Below are 23,624 nucleotides of genomic sequence, written 5' to 3'. Positions count from 1 at the left end.
ATATACAACATTTTTATCCCTGGGTACTAACTTTTTTGTTTTTGTTTGTTTGTTTGTTTGTCTAATGCTCTTGTTGCACTGCTAAATAGGCTGTAGCCAACATGATTTATAAAGGGATTATAAAATCTAAGAAATTACTGCATTATTTTACCTACTCTTATTAAACTCACTTTCCTAAAAACTGATTGCAGCTTCTACTTTGTGATGTCAATGTTATGTCTCTAAATGATTTCATATCATTCATGGGAGATATGCATGACAAATGATAAGTTAACAAGTCACTGCTACCAGCTTAATCAATTCATTGGGGCGACCTGCGTGTTGTGTTGCATTGTCTGATTTGGTCATAGTGTGTAAACACCTCTAGAGGCCACTGTTGTATAGCTGCTGCAAACTGAATGTACCCGTACCAGAGGTTATACTTAAAATGGCAGCTGCCAGGAAGTCTCTTTGGAAATTTGTGTTCGCCCTTTATGAAATAGATATGTTGTATTACAAGGTACTAATGCACCCTTGCATTGGTAAAATAAATTCTACTAGAATAGCTGATACTCCCTTACAGAAGATTTATTTTGACCTTTCTAAAGCCTTCTTTAAATTTAGAAAATAAAATGAAAACAGGCATATCAAAACAAGCCTACTAGAAATACTACTCTGCATTACATCCTAACACTTGGCTAAATCCTAATATGTAATTCTGCTTTAATAGTTTATTACACTAAATGTGATTATGCACTGAAAAAAAACATGCTGAGTTTACTTAGTTCAATAGTGGACATTGGTTGCACACAGATGTTTTGCTTTGGCACGAGCTTAAACAATTGAGTTGAATTAACACAAGTTATTCATATTCAATAAACCTGTGCAATTTGTGTTGATAAAATATGAATGAAACATGTTTTGGTGAAGTAATTTGAGCTCTTGGAATATTTTAATCCTTCACAATTTTCACACTTTATTCCAACACTATTCAGTGACAAAAAAACAAAACACTACATTTTTTGAAATATTTGTGGGTTTTTTCTTGTTTGTTTTTATACTACTTGAACACTAAAGTGACCCTCCAATGTGATGACAGTGCCAGCAGTGGCCCACAGCTCATTTAACGCTTTCTCCCAATTTGCTCATAACAGTCTCTCATATGTATGAACTATGTAGGCTATCTCTATTTTAAAATAATGAGTGGGCAATGAGAGCATCTCCTCACTGTGTACTTTACTGACAACAGGACAACAGGGAATACAGAGAACTGACTGAGGACTTTTTCCAACTGGTGCCAGCAGAACCACTTCCAGATCAACACTCGGAAAAACAAGGAGCAGGTAGTGGACTCCACCTACACCAGTGAACATCCAGAGAATGGGCATTAAGATAGCTGACTCATATAAGTGATCTGACCAATAAACTGGTCTGGAGTAACAACAGAGAGTCCATCTACACAAAAGGATAGAGACGGTTGTATTTGCAACAGAGAAGTCTTTTGGAAGGGATTTGGAAGGAAGCAGGGAGAGCTCCTGAAGACCTTCTAGGACTCTTTGGTGGTATTGTCCATGTTTTATGGTGTGGTCTGCTGGGGATAGGAAGAAACTGAACAGGTTGATCAAGAAAACTAGCTCTGTTCTGGGATGCCCTCTTGACCCAGTGGAGGTAGTTTTCTCTGTCAGATAACAGCTCCCACCCCATACAGGTCACTCTGACAACACTAAGCAGTCCCTTCAGTGACAGGCTGCTGCACCCACAGTGTGCAAAGGGGACATTTTGGAGGCCTTTCCCTCCAGCTGCTGTCAGACTGTACACTGCACAACAGCAGTGAATGTACACCACATATGCACACACTGGAGTCTTTACATATATCAGTGTGCAATACTAAATACCTGCTACCATTAACACCCAAACACAGGTTCCACTGAATGGGGAGTTGGTGGGTTAGATTGTGATGATGGACCAGTAGAGTTTTCCTGGCTGTCCACAAGGGAGACTGATTTTAGCTGAGGGGGGGATTCGGGTTTAGCAGGGTTCACCTCTGCTTAGGTCAGTACCTGTGAAGTTGGTTGGTGAAAGGTGGAGACAGAATGGCAGAGAGATGCAGGAGCGTCGGGTGTGTCTGATGTGTAAGAGGTAGAGAAAGAAGATGCAGAAGGGTGATCTGCAGGGGACTGGTGCAGCACAGAATCAGTTGCAAGAGGAGAAGAAGAACAAGAGGAAGATGATAATGGAGGTTTGACGATGTGATTGGCTGCAGGTGTATCTTGGGTAGCTCCACCGTTAGTTGGTGATTGGCTCTTGAGTTGTGAATGACAGAGAGGGCATCAGACAGCCAGCGTGGAAGAAATGACTGCACGGAGTGATCACAGCACTGGTCATGTCCTGGAACAAATCAAATTTCACATTAGCCTAGCTTTTAAAGCCCCAGATTAAGGTCATGCATCCTCTTTAGATAAAGATAAAAACAGTTCATACCTGGAAGCAGATAGCACAGATGTCATTATACTGCTCCAGCTGTGTATTGCTAGCTGTGGGGAGGCTTTTTGTCTTGTTTACAGCATCTCTCCTGAGCAGGAAGCTCTGCCAGCCCAGCTGGGCTCTGAGCCAGACGTTATAGTACGAGTGGACCAAGATGATGGTGCTTCCCATCACACTCCACTCGCCAAATACAGTCTCTGATACACCATAGCACACCACGCACACCGCAACCTGGTGAGGTAACAAATCACTGACAGTGAGGCAGAGACAGTGCTGATGCATTACATGACAGTGTCTGTTTACAGTCAGAACTTAGCAAAGAGTTGCTGTACGTGTGTGTGACACATACCAGAAACTCCAGCATCTGTAGGTCCCATTTACACAATATATGACTTCATCCACGTTCTCCACTGGAGCTTTACGAAACTCCTCCACCATGAAGTGAACAACAGATCAACAGAGTGCCAAGCACCTGGCGGTAGAGTGTTTCAGAGTTATTATGGAATTAAAAAACAAGCAAATATACATGTTTAATTATTATTGGGCTGAACTGTTTGGGTAGAGCAAGTTTAAACTATTCAATTGAATGTTTTTGCGATGTCACTGCGATGCGGTTGTGTGTTACCTGGAGAGAGGTGAGGATTGAGGAGGAGATGATGATGAGAAGCCAGAAGTCCATGTGGAAGAACTGGCAGATCATATAAGCCATGTACGCTGGAAGGGACAGAGAGAAACTGCACGGAAGTGCTTCCACAAACTCCTACGGGACGGGCAGCAAAACCAGCATATGAGAAAGCAGTCAGGTTGATAGCAGGCTTTGCAAACACACTTTCAGTCAGATTACATTTATTGATGTCAAAAAGACTAACTGCCTGTTTAGGAATGAAGAAAGAAGGACAGTACACCCTAGTATTACTTAATTTATGATGTTAGCATGAGTTGTACTGATGACCATAGATAATGAATTCTGTGATAATTAACTAACTGCCCATAGTTATTAATAGTTGTTTATGATCAGTAAAAAATAAAACAAACAGCGGGACACAGAGTTTTCTTAAAAATAAACACATAAAAAAAGTCTTTGGTATATTATCTTAATTGTCTCTAGATGCTCCCAGGGCTAGGACTATAGGATCAGCTATCTCCAGCATGGACTGCAGGATGGAAGCAACAACAATAAAGAAGATGATAGAGAGGAGGAAGGCTCTGTGGATGACCTGCAGCTCAATGAGGCCAGTTTGGACAGCAAGGATTAGCAAGGTGATAGCTTCAGTCATCCCCCTGCACAGAGAGGAAACAAATTAGAGTTGACACACCACACAATTATATGCCTTGGCTTTGCATTCAAGTTGGAGATCATATACACGTTTATCCAGACTTGACCTTTGGGTATACAATGTCAATTATTTTATCCTATTAGACAGTTGTGTGAAATGCAGACATCCTTAAAGAATAGTTCTAGATATGTGTGTTTCCACACGAAGAGAGGTTGAAACAGACTAAACTAACACACACGTGTGTGTGTGTGTGTGTGTGTGTGTGTGTGTGTGTGTGTGTGTGTGTGTGTGTGTGTGTGTGTGTGTGAGTACAAAGCTAAAGCAGGAAAATGAGTGCAACTTTTTGCAGATGACACGTTATCTAAACACGGTGAAACAGCAAAGTCAGAGAAAACAAGCACCACAGCTAGCTCCGCCAGCCTGCTGCCAGTGTGAAATGACACATTTGTGGGCGCTTCCCATGGTGGCGGCATGAAAAGAAGAAAAGGAGAAAGGATGGATGACTTGGTGCTTAGCGGTGTTGTGCTAAAAAATGATCGTCTGCCAAAAACCGATCGCTCGTATTTAAACTGCTATAATAACTTGTTGGTCTATAATATGTGAAAACATATATCAAATGTATCCTTCATGGATGAATTCAAGTAATCTTGAGTCACAAACAACATTCCTATAACAACGTACAAGCTGCAATGAGTTTTTGGTAGTGACTTTTATATATGCTTTATTTATCTAGTTCCAAAAATGTGGTTGACGTTAAAAAAGTGTTTTTTAAGAGTAATGTGGGCAAGAGGACAGCAGATGTTGCAAGAAATATAAGAATAGTTGTGTAAAGATATTTTAAGTGGACAAAGAGGATAAGGCGTTTGTAAACCCTGTTCAAGGAAGTCTATCTAGCAAGATATGTAAAGATATTGGAGATAAAAAAAAAAAACACACACACACAGAGAAACATAGGAAATAATGTTTTGTCAGGCAATGACTTGTTGGCACAAGAAGAGTGGTCCTTGGTAGCCATGACAACAAGGAGGTCCCATAAAAGGGGCTGGGCTGTTTGTTGCTGGCAGGTAAAAGAAAAAAAACAAACCACACACACAAAAAAAATAAGTCAGGGGAGGCCCAGGCTGAACAAGGTTCATCCCTTGGAATTTTCACTCCAAGATCACCTGCCTGGACCTCCCCCTAGCAGATGAACATAGAGAGCCAGGTGAGCCGAGGGCTCGAACCCGGACGTTACTAACCTGCTAGCCGGCCACATGTGGCCACATGACGGGCGAACAGAATGGGGAAAATTCTTATATTAAAAGAGCTCAACGTGCTCATCGCGCAACCAGCCTTTCAAAATTAGCTGGAGACCACTCATTTTTGCACTCAAATACTCACAAGACTACAGCGGTCCTTAATAAAGACTTACCTTAAACAGGCTTCTTGCAGTCTGATGGGTTGTCTGGAGCTCAGGTAGACAGGCTTCACAAACCACATCTAGGTCTGCTTCAGCTGAGCAAACCATACACAGGACATTTTAACTATATTTTATTCATATAACAATTGTAATACTTTTACCTTTTATCCAGAAATTACAACAGAAATCAACTTGTAAAAGAAAATAAAAAAGAATAAAATGCAACAAAGCCAAGTTAATTTCACTGATTAAACACAGCAGCAGAATACAGTTTGAGCTCGGTGCCGAGTCTTCGGGTGGATCACTCCCTGCAAATATGTTAGTCATAGAACTCCAGGAGCATACAGGTGGATGCTGGGGTGGTGGATGGGCTTAAAAGAAAGTGGGGCACGTTACATGTCCAGCTCCAGGTTTCACTCCATACACGGTTACTGTTGTGAGTGCTTCTTTTCTGATTATGTCCAGTGCATGCACATAATGACACTTTTATATCCAAAAGAAGAAACCCTTTAAAAATATGATCCTGGTTCCCTGGGGTGGAGAAAAGCAAACTGCCCCGACTCGGCAGCAGCAGGGAGGCCCCACATTCCTTTATACTCCTTTTCGACTATGTAAACTGCATAATATACAAAAATATTTGTGGCAACTCGATGTGCTTTGTCCACTTTTATTATCGCATTGCTCTGTTAACCAACAAGAATACCTTAGTTCACTGTATGTTTGACTATAATTTACAAAAAACTAAAACATGATTTCTCATCGTTTCTACAATAAGTGTCATCTGAGCCCACAAACTCAACAGGACAGTGCTTACTCAAGTCATGGCTCAAGTGACTTAAAGGGCCGTTTTCAAAGAAAACTAAAAGTGTATGAGCAACCAAGGAAGTCCTACCTGGCCACTGGACAACATTCAGTGACAGTGCATTTGCTGGCATCTCCGGTGGGCAGGGCCCTGATTCAGTAGGGTCAATAAGGGATCTCGTCTCCTCCGTACTTAATGAGAGTGGTGTATCTGTCAGTCATGGCTGGCACATAAGACACCAGGTAGGTCCCATCATGGTTGTCACAGATATTTACTTCTTGGGCTTCCCCTCTGGGTCCTTCAGGAGAAAACAAAAACTGTTACCTAAATATCAATGCTTTGAATACATTATTGTGTGGTCCACGTTCATGCACTCACAGTGATCTGCACTGCCAGCAGTCCCTCACCTGCATCTTTGGCATCAATGGTGACCTTCACTGGCAGAGAGGTGGGCACTCCAGTGGTGTTAAGGCTGGATCCACTTGCACGCACCTTGCTGGTATCATGGGTGGGCAGCACCTTCACCTTGTAAGGGCGGACCAAAGGGGAGAGAAGAACAACAGTCTCACAAATGAAAGGAGCCTCATTTACAGAACTGGGTCAACCAAACAAAGAGTTTTCCATTTTTAAAGCTGGCCAGAGTGGAACACTGTAACATGTAACACCTAGAAGGTTCAGATGGCTGCAGTGCTTTGCTAATTTGGATCAAAGGTTTGGGGGGAAAAATGTAATTAAATCAAGTGATTGTAATGCTGTTACTTCCGTTGTGTAGTTAACCATCTATCATTTTAGATGTTTCATTAGCAGCCTGATGAAATTAGCTGAGTCGTTAGCCGACTTCAGCCATCCAAACAAATGACCATCTAAAGTGAATTATGCAGATCACTAGCACAGTACACAGATTACCACTTCTTATTCCACTTCTTATTCTTATTCCAGCCTCACGGTTTCTGATGAGACTGCCGTCAGCATGGTGTTCAGCTGGGTATCTCCCGATGCTCATGTCCTCCAGTATCGTGTGTCCTACACAGCACTGACTGGAGCTGATAGCCAGGGTCACACTGTGAGTGGGTTCTAGTCTTTACATCTTCAACTATTCTGGCCTTCAGCCGGCTGTCATGTGTGAGAATTCCAGAAATCCCATAAGTCCCAAAACTTTAAATGAGTTCTGACTGTGTTGGGATGATAGTGTGGTTTGTTGTCTGCAGGTGCTGGTCCCTGGTGGAGAGAAGCAGGTGATGCTGGAGTCATTGCAGCCAGATACACGTTACAGCATGTTGGTCACCGCTGAGTACCACAACAGAGAAGGAGGCAGCAGTTCAGCTCAGGGCAAAACTGGTGAGTCAAACAAGGGAAAGATGCCAAGACAGCTCAAGTGCAACTTCCAGTTAAGACCGACCGGCTTACATGCAAAAAGTGCAAACGTCCCTTAACTTTACCCTTACAGGAGGATATGCATACTTGAAGGTCTCCTCATATAGAAACATCAAGGTTTGTGGGCAGTATTGTTTCTACAGCACTACACATACAGTCATTTTGGTCCAGAGACACAGATTCCTTTCTCTGCATAATGATGGGCTCTCTGAACAATGAGACAGCAGCTAGTGCCGGTACAATGACAGTACTGCTCTTGATACTTGGTTGGAAGTTCAAAAATTACTGGGTGCACTGTGTCTACGGTTATTGTCCATGCTAGTGTGCAAATGACATTCTTTGGCTTTGTGTTTTTTGTTTGTTTTCTGGCTTTTTTCCGTGTCTCTAGACACTTTGCAGGTAAGCAGTGCGAGTGTGGTCAGGTCAGACCACTCCAGTATCTGTGTGTCATGGAGACCAGTATCTGCCGTTGATGGATATGGTATTGTAATCCAGGATGTAAAAGGTATTCTGTAATCACGTCTACAGTGATGTGAAAAGGTCTTTGCCCCCTTCCTGATTTCCTAGTGTTTTGCATATTTATCACACTTATATGTTTCAGATCATCAAACTAATTTTAATATTAGACACAGATAACACAAGTTAATACAAAATGCAGTTTTGAAATGATGATTTCATAGATTAGGGAGAAAGATTATCCAAACCTCCCTGGTCCTGTGTAAAAACAAATTGCCCCTCTTGTTAAATCACGAGTTAACTGTGATTAACCAATGTTGGAAACTTCAGTTCAGTGTTACTAAACACACTCAGGCCTGATTAATTGCAGACTTGTGAATCAGGAAATCAGTTAAATAGAACCTGTCTGACAAAGTGAAACAGGCTAAAAGGCCTCAAAAAGCAACACATCGTGTCACCAGCCATCCTCCTGGTCCTCAGTGTTAATGCCCACTTAACTGGGTCCTTCAATGGAATGGCTCAAGCAGATGAAGCCTAATATAACAAGATGAGACTGAAAAATATTCTATTTTTATGTTTAAAAAGAAAAATATCACACTATCTATGCTTTCACTGAGCATATACCTGCATCACGAGTGTGAATGATGAACTCTGCAGGCTGAAAAGTCCTGGCCTCGCTCAGCCCCGGTCCACTCACACGCACACGGTTCACATCACCAATCCCTGACTGCTTGATCACAACAGCAATTGGGCTGCTGGGAACATGATGACCGTTCTTCTTGATGTTAACAAGGTGCTCACCAATCTCCTTGGGAACAAACGAGATTCCTAAGACAGACAAACAAAACAGATGTTAACAAACGCTTATTCTTGTGTGTGCATGCAGCCCGTTTCAGCTGCTCCTGCTTCTTTCTCCATGCTTTAACTTTGATTATTTTCTCCTCTCTGTCTTTTACTCAGGGGTTAATAAAGCATTTGGATTCTGATGAGTCTCATTGTTTAGCAAACTTCTCACTTATCAGACGGACACTCACCAATGTGAGCGTTACGCAGCATCTTCAGCAGGCAGGGCTCCTCTGGGCCTGAGGGTGTTGTAAGAGAGACTGTCAGCTGGCTGAGGTCAAGCTCTCCTATGTCCAGTGGAACCATCACAGTGTGCTTCACAGGCTTACGTGGGGTGTAGGTGCCGGTGTATGTGCTGTTGCTATTATCCTTAAACTGGACATCCACAGAATTGCCTTCACCATCCTGTGCAGAAGACAAGGGATTAGTTCTATCAGATTTAACACACCGTATTTTTCGGACCATAAGGCGCACCAGTTTATAAGGCGCACTGTCGATGAACAGGTCTGGTTTCATACATGAGGCGCACTGGATTATAAAACGCAACAGTCAGATAAGTCAAACTTTACTCAACTCTTTCTTCTTGCTTCCTCCACTTCTGTACCATTGATTCATTAATGTTGAAATCTCTCGCAGCTGCTCTATTCTCACGTTCTACTGCGTGACTGACAGCCTTCAGTTTGAAATCCGCTTCATAAGCATGTCTCTTAACAGGTGCCATTTTGGGGTCCTTATCCACACACAATACAGTAATATTATGTTGAAGCACAGTACGTGTTACTCTGCGAGGCTCCTGACTACGTAGCCGTAATGCTCCTACAATCCATCAAGCGGTGCGACTTCGTAGCTTACCAAATTCATACTAAAACATTTTTTGACAGATTTTTGAGCGCTGTGTAGCACATAAAATCGGTTCAAGGTCAGTAAGCACAACCAGAATTCATACATAAGGCGCACTGTCGATTTTTGAGAAAATTAACGGATTTTAAGTGCGACTCATAGTCCGAAAAATACGGTACATGCAATATATTTAACATATTTGTGGTCATATACAAAGCCAGATATACCTGGGCTATAATTTTCAGAGGAGCTTTTCCTCCTTGCTTGGCATCAACTGTGAATTCAGTGGGTTTTCCAACAGCCAGAACACTGCTCTGAAGGCCTGGACCGTACGCCTTAAACTAGAGAAAACAATTTTAAACAAACAATTAAAAAAGGAACAATTTAAAGATCTACTATAGCCAAAAGAAGACCATTTACAGACTATAGCACTGTGAAATTTTTTTTGCCTCTTTTCTGATTTCGTATCTTATTCCATATTTGTCACACTTACACGTTTCAGATCAATCCATTTATAATATTAGACAAGAATGTCGGGAGGAAGCAAACAGTTTGTGACCGCTGCGCTGCTATGTTAAATCCTGGAAATAAAGAATCTGAAGGACAAGATGAGTAAGGCTGGAGTTATTGGACTGTATCAAGTTTAATAAGTTCATGCATACCAGTGACATCACGTCATCTCCGCCAACGAACACCCCAGTGGCTTCAAGCCTAGGCTTAGCCTCTACAGGAGAGCTTTCAGCCATGAAAAGTGTGTCCATCACAAGCCCACCACCATGATCTCAGGTCTTGAGGCAACAATCATGAAAACTAATCATTCATTGCAGTCTCACCTGGAGCTCGCGCTTCTAGTTCATGCCATCATGACCAAAGATTCTTCAATTAATAGTTTAAAGATGTCCATGAATGCACTGCTAACTGCTCTTCAACCTTATAAAAATCAACATGCATTTTGAATAAGAAACCAAAGGCCTCACTGTGCTTAGTGATTTATATGTCTAAAAAAACAGGTTCAGTTTGTAACTGAGAGAGCGGCTCGGTGGCGCTGAATTATATTTCCAATAGAAACACAATTTCATATGTTGTAGTAACAACACACTGCCACAAGATGGCACCCTAGGCCTACTTTACCATGCTGTTCCAGTAAAAAAGAAAAAGTGACAGAGCCTTGAAAGAGTGACAGAGACACTTTTTATGAACTCATCTGTAATGTGTCACCTTTTCTGTAGAATGAAGTGCTTCCCTTCTTTTAAAGTAAATACAGGCTTACAAAGATCCTCTAAACATGTTTCTGAAATAATCCTAAACACAATCATTAAATCAAAACTGCAAGAAACAATTTAATTAATCACTGTTCTTAACTTAATTCCTTAACTTATTACAAAAATAAACAAAAACTCTTCTGCTGTCTCACCTCTGTCAGTTTTCATGCTGTTGCAAGAACAGGTGGAGGTGCAGGTGGAACTTTGACTTCACTGTGGTTTATATGTGCAGGCAGGAGTGTGACATCTCAGAACAGCAGAGGATTGTGGAGCACGGTGACTCCTGCTGCGACGCCCCCGTCTGAGTGTCCTGAGCTCTTGGTCCTCAGCAGATGGCCCACACACTCATTTATCACCATGTCTTTACCCTGCCTGTAAGGAAACAAAGTAAAGGCAAGGGAACATTAGAAACAGCCACCAACCAATCCCTTTTACTCCACCGCCCAAAAACCAGTGAGAAACACTAGCTAGTATTAACTTGGAATCAAAGTCCAGGCTCCCAGCATAACATACAGTCCAACACAAACTCCACAAACTGTCTTGCTTCAGCTGACTTTCCTTCACCTTCTCTCCAGAGAATCTCTTGTGCTCTTTTCAGCACGAAGCCACACTCCTGCTCACTGATCGTCACCTCTTTTTAACCTAGTCTCAGCAACTTTGTCCCATAGCTTGCACATCCTTTCCACCTCCATCTTTCTTCCCAGCCACCTGATACATACCTTTTCTCCTTTCTTAAAAGCCAGCCTAAGAAATACGATTTTATAATTGCCCGATAAAGTAAACTGCCAATTTCAAAAGTGTTATCATCCAAATTTATGCAGCGTGGCTAAATTAAGAATGAATTACAAACCCTAGCTTCCTTGCTAACATGATTAACAGCTAAATACTGTCATAGTGGAGGTGTAAAATTACTGCTAAAATAGCTCATGTGAACCCTGATACTGACCTATGTATTTATCAAAACAAATGATCTGATATTACAAAGAAAACTAATGATTGTTTTTTACAGTATTAGCCCAGAGTGATGTAAGGCAGGGTGGTTAGTCAGCCATAACTTGCTAACAACTTGTATCTGGTAGCTTTTTCACATCTTAATCAATGTTGTTGTCAAGTGTGTCTCGTATACACTATTATCTCAGTCACAGTACAGCATGCATGAATCACAGTAGATACACAGTAATGCAAAACAGCAGGCAGTCATGTATGTGTCGTCACTGTTTTGACTGAGGCTAGCTCATACATGGAATGCAAGCAAATGCTGCATGTGTGTGCAGATCCATGCACTGCTTAAGCTTCCCTAGTTTAACAAATGGTGAGCAATAAACAGAAGTTTCAGCATTTGCTGCATTCTCAACATTTTTAAAGATGCTTCTGTCCTCCCGCTGTACCTCCTCCTTCTCGCTGAGGCTTCAAGGCAAACTGCTGCTGCCAAGGCCATTGATACTGTTTTGTCCCTCTCTGGACCCTGTAGACGAGCGCAACCACAGAGAAATAAATGAGAGGAATAAAATGTGAATGATATTGCTTACACTGAACATCAACACCCAGGTGAGGATTATCTAATGCCAAATTTTCCAAACAATGAAAAACTCGTGTCCTTTTTCTCACCATGTCTAGAGTGTAGAGGTCAGCGAATGTCGCTCGGATCTGCTGCACAGCTTGAGGCTGGTCTGGGAAGAATCTGTCCAGGACTCCAGGTCTGGCGAGCACTTCCTGAACCTTCTTGGTACCAGCCAGGTGAGCCCTGATATCTGGACACTTCACAGCTCGAGAGCGCTCCATCAGAAGACGAGCATCCCAGCTCTGCAATTGAAAACAGACAATGAATTCTCTGCTTGTCTTTTTATCATTAGATGTTAGTGTGCCTGGGTCCTCGACCCAGTGTTTTGTGTTTTTGGTTCTTTGATTTTGTTATTTCATTATATTCTAGCTTTGCTTTATGGGTTATAAGATTATTCTTAGTTTAGGTTCTCTGGGTGGTTTTGTTAGAGTTTTAGTTTTCTGGTTTTCTGTCTGTGATCCATAGTTGCTGTCTCCCCTGTCTGCTGTATCCCCGTGTCCAGTCAGTGTCTGTGTCTGCCCTGGTCCCACGTCTCTCTTCCCTCTGTTGTAGTGCCTGCCTGTGAGTCTGTGTGTGTAAGTTCAGTCTGTGTTATGTTTCCTGTTTTACTTTGAAGGTCCATGTCTTATGTTACTTTATCTGGTTTTGCTTCCCCTGTTTCGTTAGGCCTGATTTGCCCCAGCTGTGTTTCCCTCCTGTTACTCATTCCCTGATTGCTCCCTCTGTGTATATGAGCCCTGTGCTTTCATCTGTCTGTGTTGCGATCTACCCTCGTTCATGCTGTGTGTTCTGTCTGCGTAAGTTTATTTGCAAGTTTGTTTCCGTTTGAGTTTAGCAATAAATCTGAGTTTGAGTTACTTTCTGCTTCCAAGTGTCTGCACATTGGATCCTCCTACTACCACTCCTGCCTGCACACAGCCTTCACATGACAGAAGATGTATTTCTGTATTAAAAGGTTTAGTTCATTGGGACACTTTGTGCTAGAAGAATTTTTCCAGCATAAAATAGCCTCTACGATTTCACTAATGTTTAGAATCTTATTTCACTGCTGCTAATAACGTTTTACACGCTGTCACAGGTTTTTTAGCTTCGTTCGTACAAACTTTCTGCTGGTTGAGATTCCTGACAAAACAGCCAGCACACCGACCAGCAGAGCGTCACAATAGTTGGTTTATATTACGCTGAGATTTGACAGAGACAGAAGAATGAAGGAGAACAACAGAGTCACGCTATCAAGGAGAACCTGGACAGTAGATTCAGCAGTTTGGCTTGAAACTTGCAAACTGTTTTAACTTGTTATGTCCGATTAACTTTTCCTTCCAGGGTGCTCGCCAGTTTTCTTTCACTTGTTTCCTGTTCCTGCCAGCAGAATGCACACACAGCTGCAGTAACTGCACACAATGTTGCGGAGAACATGAAACGGCAACAAACATGTGTTGGTCTCTAATCACCCATTCAGACTGACACAGCGACAGGTCTGTTGTCACTTATATCAGCCAATCAGGGCTAGACTTGGTGTTGCTAAGCAGGGAAAGAAATAAACTCAATGATAATGACGTTCCAGTTTCTCATGAATACGAATCACTTTAAGCAAGTCTGCAGGTTTCATTTGAGTGTTTTTAACTAAACTCTTTGATGTAATCATTCTGAGTGCAAATCAAAAGTTGGACCTGTTCAGAAGTGTAGTTGTCAGGCATGTAACCGTTCCTGAAATACACCACGGCGACCTGTTTGCTGTCCCTGAAGTGAAAGTGACACAAGACACATTAATCCATGTCGACACACAGCGACCTCCACTTCCTTGAAGTCTCTCGTGCTGCTGTCCACTGGGAATCCCCATGGTGCCTCTTCCCCGTGTCTATGACATGTAACACAATTAATAAAATAGCAAGGAATTATAAAATTTTTCATTTACTCTAATTTAACACTAATCATTTTGCAGAAGACAGTCATTTGTTTACTATAGTAAAAAACTATGTCAAATTAACCAAAAAGAGAAAAACGAAATCAACTAAACTTGCATTTGTCACTGTCTTCTGTAAAGTGTCAACAAATGCAGACACTTGGCTGTCTTCAACCATGGAAGGTTTGTATAAATAAATGCATAAAAACACAAAAACAAAGAACATCAACAATGAGCACCTTTCGTTTTGCTGAAAGTGATATAGCTTTCTGTTACCATCAACTGATGGTAACATTTCAGGTGTGCATGCTGGGCAGCTGAAGCTGACATCACAGCACAGCTGCTCTTCCTCATCAAGAAAGCTGTGCTGCACTGCATCGCTACTGGCATAAAGACTGTATGTACAGAAATATAACAGAGGAATAAATATTTGCATCTGCTTATTGAAAAACAATATCAAAGAAATACTTCACTCACCCTAACCTAAATAGCAGGTTGCTGTTTACTATTAATGTTGATTAAAATCACTGTTTTTCCTGCTGACACTGTGAAGTTTACGTCCCCACAGGAGCAGTTTCGAAGCTTCACTGTTGGCAGAATGCGAGCTACCAAAAGAGAGAAAACCACTTAAATAGATTATTTCTAACTGGCTGTAGAAACATATGAAAACCAAAACTGAGTATCTCATGAGGAAATACCTTGTATATTAGTGCAATTTTGACCGTCCACTCTAATAATACATGTGGTTGGAGGAATGGCTTTAAAAAACATCAATAACACTTTCTCTGTTGTGGAGTGGCTGATGTTTGTGATGTAGAACATCACAGAACCATTCCTCTGGAAGACACTCTCTGCACATAGACAGGACTTTCTTTTAACAAATTAAGCAAATTTGAATAACTGAAAGTAGTACGCACTCAGATCCAGCCACTCTTGACAAAGGTAGCAGCTTCTATTTTGATATTATAGCTCAGGGTGGCTCAGTGTACTTCACTATGAGCTGACAGTTAAAAGGACATTTGTCAAATTCATGTGGTTTTATAATTATTAAAGTTCTCACACGCTCAAAGACATAAATGTCAGCCAACAAGGCATCGCTCATCAAGCTTAGCTATATAGAAAAGTACGTTATTGAGATGAGACCAAATAACAGCAGGGTGAAGACAGCAGCAAAACAGAGGATGACCAACAGTTTCTGTGTCAGTGAGACATTTCAGCTGGTATGGCCGTGCTTCTTTCCAGCGCTCAGCAGCTTTCTGCTGCCAAAAGGACTGTGACACTGCCCTACTTCTTTGAGCCTCAGGAGAAGGACATCAATCCAAAACCGCAGACAGCCTTTTCATATTCTTTTCTCCAAAGAATGCAAATAGAGTATTTGCAAGTAGTGCTGGGCGATATGGAAAAAATATTTATCATGATATGAATTATTTTATATCACGATAACGATATATATCACGATATACCACCTGACCTGTGGTCATCTGGAAAGTATGCAGTCTGTAAACAGCGAGTGGAGAGGGTGCAGTCTTTGTTTTGAGTTACTGTAAAGTATGTCGCAAATCCGGGTGCACGTAAAGCAGCACCATGTTGCAAAACCACAAGACAGTTTCTTTGTGAAAAATATCATTTTTTTATACTTTATTTTCTCTTGCATAAAGTTAAGAGCATGTATAGTGAGAAGACAACACTAATATATTTGCACAGGCTATTTAACCCTTTAAGACCTACCATAGAACCAAGTCCGCCAGAGCTTATCTTTACATTTATTTATTTTGAGTGTCTTCATAGTTTTATTTTTGAGATACACAAATTTTTATATATAAATGAAAATAAATATTATAATGCAAATTTGCAAAAAACAGCATGTGCATCAAAATAAACTATTTCCAACAGTGTAATTTGACTTCTAAGCATCCCAGAAACGATACAGAAGAGCATAAAGTCAAACATGACTTTTAAAAACACCAACATAGACTTTGAAGCTTAAAAAACTACATTTTCCGCGAAAGTGACGTCACTTCCGGTTTCGGACAGGTAATGGCGGACATGCGATAGTTGCGCTGACTTATATTCCAACATAGGAAGTGTTATGAACAGCTGATCGGATCGGCAAAGCCTGTTTCTGGAATATTATGTTTTTGTTGCTGCAAGTCTGGAATATTATTTTTTTGTTGCTGGAAGTGCTTTTTATGCAATTTTTGCAAAGCTATATGTGGAAGGAAACCGTGACCTAGGGCAAGCTAATGGAATAAGATGTAAGTACAACTCCTACGGTTTCATATGCAAAAAAAAAAAACATTATTGCACTACCTTACGTGGTTACAGTTCTACAGGGATTTAAAAAATAGTTAGGGAAAACGGAGTGTGCCTGCTCTGACCGGTTGTAAAGGGTTAATGATATATTTTATGTAATAATTTGTAAAATTCGGGTTAGAAACGATAGAAACGATAGAAGACAAATGGCACGATAGACACTTTTCTATCGTCCACACGATATATATCGTCATATCGCCCAGCACTATTTGCAAGTATTGCAAATATGAAGTAATTAACAAATTTCCCACGTATGGGACTAATAAAGGTTATCTTATGTTATCTTAATCACCTTTGTTTCTGATTATGTCACTTTTACTCATCGTGTCCCATCAGCTCTCATGGCTGAACTTTGGCTTTGAGGGTCGGGGAGGACAAAAAGCTATTAAGGACCTTTTGATTTGCAATCCAGTTCTTCTCTAAAGTATTAAGGATGAAGCAACAGCGCTCCTCTTTGCTATTCTGAAATCTGTGTTAAACACAGTGTAGAAGGTAAGTAGAAGCTTACCAGTGTTAGGTAAGTTACTTTAAATTAGTAACTTAGTTACATTAATAGTTACTTCTATCAAAAGTAACTCAGTTACTTCAAGTTACTCGTTACTTTCACAGTAACTAGTTACTAGGGAAAGTAACTTTGGATTTACTCAGAATTCTCTGGTTAATGTGTTGCTTCTGTAACTGGATACCCAGCAAGATTGCCAGTCTTCTAGCTTGCTTACTTGCCACAAGGGCATTGTGCCACCTACCAATAGAAAGGAAAAATAATGTGCACATTTCCACGAGAGAAATCCCACGCCTGGACCGTCGTTGACCGCCGCATGATTCTAGCCTGCTTTTTACATCCAACACAAAAACTGCAGTCGTGGTGCTTTCGATTGTACTCAGAACTCGGAAATTATGCCTTCTGAATAGGAAGATGTATTCAACACCAGACTGCAGATGAGCTGCATACAGAGCTGGACTGGGACAAAAAAATCGTCCCGGGCATTTTGACTAGAGACCGGCCCACCATTATAGGAAAAATCATAAAGCCTTTGAATGAAAATAAACACTGTTGTGACAGTGATGTACACTGTTCTGATGGTATATATGTATCAATCTATCAATTCTTTGTTGTAAGACTCAGATAATTCTTTTTTTAAAAGCTAGACATTTTAAATGAGAATATGAAAGAAAAGTATTTTCTTGTGCCACCCTTTCCCTGTTAATGCCCTACATGGACCCCTGGCAACACTTTGCTAGACCCGCCCCTGCACAGTTACCAGATGTCCGCTACTTAGAAAAGGATCCTGGTGTTATTTGTCTCTCAGAAACAGTTCATAACTTCAACTCATTCATGTCACCTAAAAGGTAAACCTGTTTCTCCATCACCTGTTCAGCTCTGATGATTCAGTAAGGACATCTCCTGGTTTCATCTTCATCTTTCCCTCTCACCAGATAACCAAACCCATATCATGACCAGCAGCTTTTACAGCTGTGGCTCCAGCAAACATCAGCTGATACTAGAAATTAATATTAAATAAATTCTAACAACAGCTGATCAAGCTTAAACGTGCTGCTGTTGTTTAGCGCGACATCCGCTGGTTTCCTCTTTCTGGCGCAAAGTGGGCGATAAATAAACAAGAGAGAAAAGCCGATCAGCTGATCATTGATCAGTTTCATGATTGAAGTAGCAACAGGAGAGGGAGGGGGAGAGAATGAGAGGAGAAGAGGCAGCTGTGCAGCGTAAACACAGAATAACTCCAGCTTTGTGTCTTTTTCATTGTAGCTGAAGTCCGGGACAAATTGTGTTCCTTTTCACCTCAATACCAAACGCATAATATTTTCTCTGAATACCAGAGGATTCTGTTTTTTACGGGAAGGTTGGAAACTCTAATAATTAACCTATGAACAAAATAAAGTTCAACATCAGTAACATAGCACCCACCCAGCTGTATAGAAACTTCGTCATGCTAGCTAGTACGCAGTACGAAAAAGTCAGCATAACGAAAATAAACTCCACCTAAACTTGGTTTCTATCTGACCCAGATAGACTGCAGGTCATAACTTCTTACCTGAAGTTCAGTTCACCTGACACTGGGACCGGCGGCCGCTTTGGGTCTCTCCTCTTGCCTCCCTTTTCCTTCATCCACCTGCTGGCCTCCACCACTTGCTAATGTTATTGAATCTGTGGAAGCTCCCGATAGCCACCACACGAAGTAACGAATAACGAGCCTATCTAAATCCCAGTAACGAGTAACGCGTTCCTGGTTTTGGCATAATAACTAGTTACCGTGCTCGTGCGCGTTAGTCCCAACACTGAAGCTTACACAGCACCATCAGCCATCATGCTAAATTTGCATCTTCAAAACTCAGTGCAGCCAGACTCAAACCTGATTATAAATGTTCAGGAGACACTGTTTAACGTTTAGTGTTAACTTAAATCACTCATCATTTACAGTATTACAGAGTTCGGGGTTATGGGTTAGCACTATCATGTTAGCCGTAACTTTATTAACTAGTAAGGTAATTAGTCATGACAGAAGGTAATACTTCTGTCCTAACATGGTTTTAATATGTTTGACTAGAAAATAAGCTAACATTTACAGCATGACTTTAAGCTAGCACCATAAAGAGGGTAAAAGACATTGTAATATGTAGAAATGCAGGTGAAAAGTGTTATATTAGCAGTGGTTATGCTACTCCACACAGCCACTATAACATTACTGACACTTGCTGACAGTCCATTTCTTACCTGTAAACAGCGGCTCCAGTGTGATAAAAGCTTGTGCAGAAAGTATCAGGTGAAGATTGGCCCTTCCCACTGTATGGACTGATAAGATGTGAAACGGACATATATAGGGTACCTTAAAGGCCGCGTTAAAACTAAGTGTTTCCCTGAGCTTCAAATATAAATAAATATATGTTAAAAAAAAAAAAAAAAAAAGAGAGAGAAAAAGGAGGCAGCCCGGAGCTTCGTTTTTCGCTCGGCCCACCCCGCTATAGCAGACAGACTGTCAGAGACTCGAACTTCGGTCGTTAAACTCTGGAGTCTGAATGCTGGCCTCTTAACGCCGTGTACCACACAGCCGGCCAGTCATAGGCTGAAAAAAAAGGACATTTATCTTTAATTTTTTTCTTTTTCTTAAATATATATAAAGCTTCTTGTGCAATATTGTTCCACACAAATTACAAGTCAACGCCTATGTATTTTTTTGATTGGCTTTCACAAAATGGGACCCAAGCAGTTTAATGACCCAAGTTTGAGTCTCTGACGTCTGTCTGCCAGTAGAATGCAGCCTGTGATGCCTGTGTTAGACCCTGAGGAAGACAACAAGGGTGTACGATGTGCTCCGCCCTTTCATCCTACAGTTGCGTTGGAATGAGAAAGTGAGGCGTGAAAAATGCTCTCCTCCAACAAGGGCGTGCCAAGCTCCAACTTAGTGAGGTGCAGAGCGAGGCTCTGTGTCACTGAAGAGGGATCAGGGTTAGTGTTAGGGTTAGACACAAGACAAGGCTGGAACGTGGACAGAAGAGGATTTGCAGCTGTGTGGAAACACGTGGCAACTTGTGGTGTTACCTTAGACTGACTTTATGACTGATATCAGTGAGATGTTCTTTGTATTCATCCACAGGTTTAGTTGTATTCACTGTCCCTGATGACAAACATCTGGACATGGCAAAATAGAATTGCACAAGGAGTGTGTGTGTGATGTTTGGTGATGTGTCTTCATCCCTAACAATACTGATGATAATGATTCTTTTACAGAAACAGTCACTAAATGGGAAACATTGGATGATGGATTTTATTATGAGGTTTGATAAAAATGTTTCACACTGAATGACTTACTTATCAAGAGCTTGTGATGAATGAACAAATTCATTTAAGTAAAGTGTTAAAGCAGGTGAAGAACTAATGCTGTTTCACATTTCCACGTGTAATCTGATGTTTTGGGAATTTTTTCCTGAGTATAATTACTAATATTTTGCATACAAATTCTAGTCTCAGATGAAGACGAGAGGACAGTGTGTCAGAATGAACACTAAGTGTAAAATATTCCCTCTAACACTGTAGAATGATGCACATAGTGAACCTCTCTGAGTATGCAATGCTGTTGATGCTGAATGGTGTTGAATTAGAAATTTCCTTTTGGTGATTTTATTTATGATTTGATAAAATAGTCAAAGGTGGGATGTAATAGAAAATTTCTATTATTGTCATTTAAGGTATTTAAGTGCTTATGCATATCCTTAGTTGTGACACTGTAATAGACTGTTCAGTGAAAGTTTCTAAAACTAGATGAACATATTTCAGCCTGAGCAGTTGGAGAAGACAACTCTCTGTACAGGTGCTGATAACGCCAAGGGAACAAAACAGCATTCCCATTGTTCCGTTAGGTTCCGTAGGTTTCATAGCGAGGTGCGTGATGTGTGGTATGATCAGTTTGTAACGTCCTCCCTCTTCCTTGGAATGCCTAAAGGAGTGGGAGCAGCACTTGTGTTTCAGAAGGCTCATTACTATGAACCTGTGATGTTTTGATGTGTGTGTCCGTTCTCCTGCGCCCAGTAATAAATAGCTTGACCACAGCTCTTTCCGTGTTGCAGACTTTATTTACAAAAATTCTCCGACAATCCGTATGCAATTAACTTTTCTTTTCCATTTTAAGGATGTGGATCTTGGTGCAAGCAGAGAAACGAGGCAGCTGACTTTGGGAGTCTATGTTGTGAGAGATGAAGGAGCAGACTCTGCAGATTCACCTGAGGACATTGGTGTCATCATAGAAGGATGCACTGTGCTGCAAGTGCTTAGTGATGTGGCAAAGAGGTGTGCGCTCCTGCTTGGACTAATCTACAGTCTAAATCTGAGCTACTCAAAGCACCTGAAATACACATTTGAATTTCTTCAGAAGGTGCTGATGGAGTTGGATGGGAACAACCGACCCATGAAGGTGCAGGTTCTGAAAAACAAACCGCTTGAGTGAAACAGCCTGCAATGAACTACAGAGGACTGAATTGGTTTCAAGGTTCTTGAACCCTTCTCTTTGCACTTCATAAACTGTTCAATTTGAATTGCCACAAGAACTTCTGCGAGGCCTTTCACTTTTCAGTGTTGTTTGTTCTTGTTGAACTTTTAGCAGCATCCAGCTACACTGAAAAAAACTGGTCCTAACTTTGGACTTCAGTTTAAGATCTGAAGGAAAGGTTTCTTCTAAATATGGACAAAAATGCCACTGAAGTCATTTCTAACTGCTGTTTACAGGACTGTACTGTGAGCTTTTCATTGTAACCCAAGCAAGTTTACATTACTTAAGTCACGTGAATGTTAAAAATGTTGGAATCACAATACTTCCCAGTTTCTCAAATAATTTCAGTTTGACATGACATTCTGTATCTTAATTGTCTTCCTGCACTTAAATGTACTTGGATATATGAGAAGATAGTTTTGTTTAGGAACCAAGGCCATACATGCCAACCGTCCCAAATTTCAGTGCCCCTCCCGAAAATCTCCTGAAGCCACCATTCTCCCAAATTTCTCCCGATTTTCCACCGGGACAACAAAAATGAAAACCCATATCCCAGAATTCAAAGCGCGGCGCAGCCAATTCCAGTTTCCAACAATGGCGGCCGCTACTTAGTTTTAATATTACTCTTCTTACTCTTTCTGGGTCGCAAAATAAACTTTTCGCATATTTTCAGGCGAGAATGTAGCTGTGTAAACGTTTCTTGTCAGCATCGCATGCTCAGGGAAGCTGAGTGAAAACTTCAGCAAACGTTTTAATAGCTTCAGCTTTGGACAGCAGCTCACCATGTTCATAAAGAACCCATTTCTCATCACTGATGTCAGAGGGTTCTCAAAGGAAGTCACACAGCACTTCAAGTGGGCAAATGCTGGGCCTCTTCAAATGCAACTGGTTGATCTCCAAGCAGCTGTGGCCCTGAAAGAGCAGTTTGGAAGAACTGAACATGGCACTTTCTGGCTCCAAATGGTCTCTGAGACAGCTTTCCCAAATCTGAGGAAAGTAGCCCTGTACATCTTGACCATGTTTGGCTCCACATACAGCTGTGAGGCAGCTTTCTCCACAGTGAACATAATAAAAACTAAATATCGTTCCAGGCTCACCAATGAGCACCTACACATGTGTATGAGAATGGCCCTGACACCATTCCAGTCCAGATTTGAAATCCTGGTAGGGCAAACTAAAGCTCAATTCTCTCACTGAACAACAGAAAGTGGAGAAATGGAATATAATGGGGAAAGAAAGAGAAACGGTAAAATTGTTAAGATGTTTTGATGTTATCTGTTGAAAATTTATTGAGACTGTTAAATCGAGAGGTAAAAGGGAAAGAAAAAGAGAAACTCAAGCTGCTGCTATTTTTTTCTGAAATTAAGCACTTCGTTTTAAGATGCACAATTTAGCCATTTTATTTATTTTCTCTAATTCATTTTAAACTGCAGCCCTATATCTAATGTAGGCCTACTGTGTGTTTCACTGTTAACAATAAATTTTGTTGAAATGTTTTTAACTTGTATTTTCATTGATTTGACAGTTTATTGTTCATACATACGTATTGATAAAAGAAAATAGGCTCCTTCTCTATCACAATCATAACACAAGTTAGACATTACGATGTCCCGGACCTCTGCTTGAGAAGATTTTCTCCAACTGGACCTCCTCAAATCTTAGTTTAATACCCCTGATCTAGAAGCATTTGTTATGAAGCGCTGTTTCCTCTCCTACACTGTTGCTGTGAACTACCTCTTTGGGGTTTTTTGGTTTTTATCCCGGTTTAATGTTTGAGAGCCAAATGTAGCACAGCACAAGTCACTTTTATTCTTTCATTTTGTGTATTTTGTTTTGATCACTGGACAACAATTTGCACAGAATGTAAACCTGAAGGGTCAAAGATTATGTTCATGTTTTATGCCATGTACAGCGGTCCCTCGCTATAACGCGGTGCACCTTTCGTGGCCTCGCTGTTTCCCGGATTTTTTTGGTGTGCAATTTTGCATGTTTTTTTTTCTTTAACAGCGCATTGTGTTCTGCGTCCTGATTGGCTGTAGACCACTGTCAATCAGTCTCCTCCGTGCCGTGTCTCCTGTACAGTACAGAATCACTACATCGATCGCTACAGTGTGACTCTGAAGTGCTG

At 41.1% G+C, this 23,624-nt stretch overlaps 1 protein-coding gene across 1 annotated transcript; it reads right to left on the bottom strand.

Annotated features, from left to right (window-relative positions):
* Window positions 1-2,027: 2,027 nt before the first annotated feature.
* Window positions 2,028-3,183, bottom strand: LOC134637804 (RING finger protein 145-like). The gene is made up of 4 exons (XM_063488328.1): window positions 3,089-3,183; window positions 2,813-2,935; window positions 2,461-2,694; window positions 2,028-2,367 (listed from the first exon to the last, which is right to left on the bottom strand). Exons 2-4 carry the CDS (start codon window positions 2,825-2,827, stop codon window positions 2,266-2,268), a joined length of 351 nt encoding a protein of 116 aa, XP_063344398.1. The 5' UTR covers window positions 2,828-2,935; window positions 3,089-3,183; the 3' UTR covers window positions 2,028-2,265.
* Between the last annotated feature and the right edge of the window lie 20,441 nt (window positions 3,184-23,624).

The sequence above is a fragment of the Pelmatolapia mariae genome, linkage group LG10_11 (genome assembly GCF_036321145.2).
Source record: "Pelmatolapia mariae isolate MD_Pm_ZW linkage group LG10_11, Pm_UMD_F_2, whole genome shotgun sequence".
In the NCBI taxonomy this organism is placed as follows: Eukaryota; Metazoa; Chordata; class Actinopteri; order Cichliformes; family Cichlidae; genus Pelmatolapia; species Pelmatolapia mariae.
Note: the sequence above shows the minus strand (reverse complement) of the source record. Positions and strands in the feature narration are given on the sequence as shown.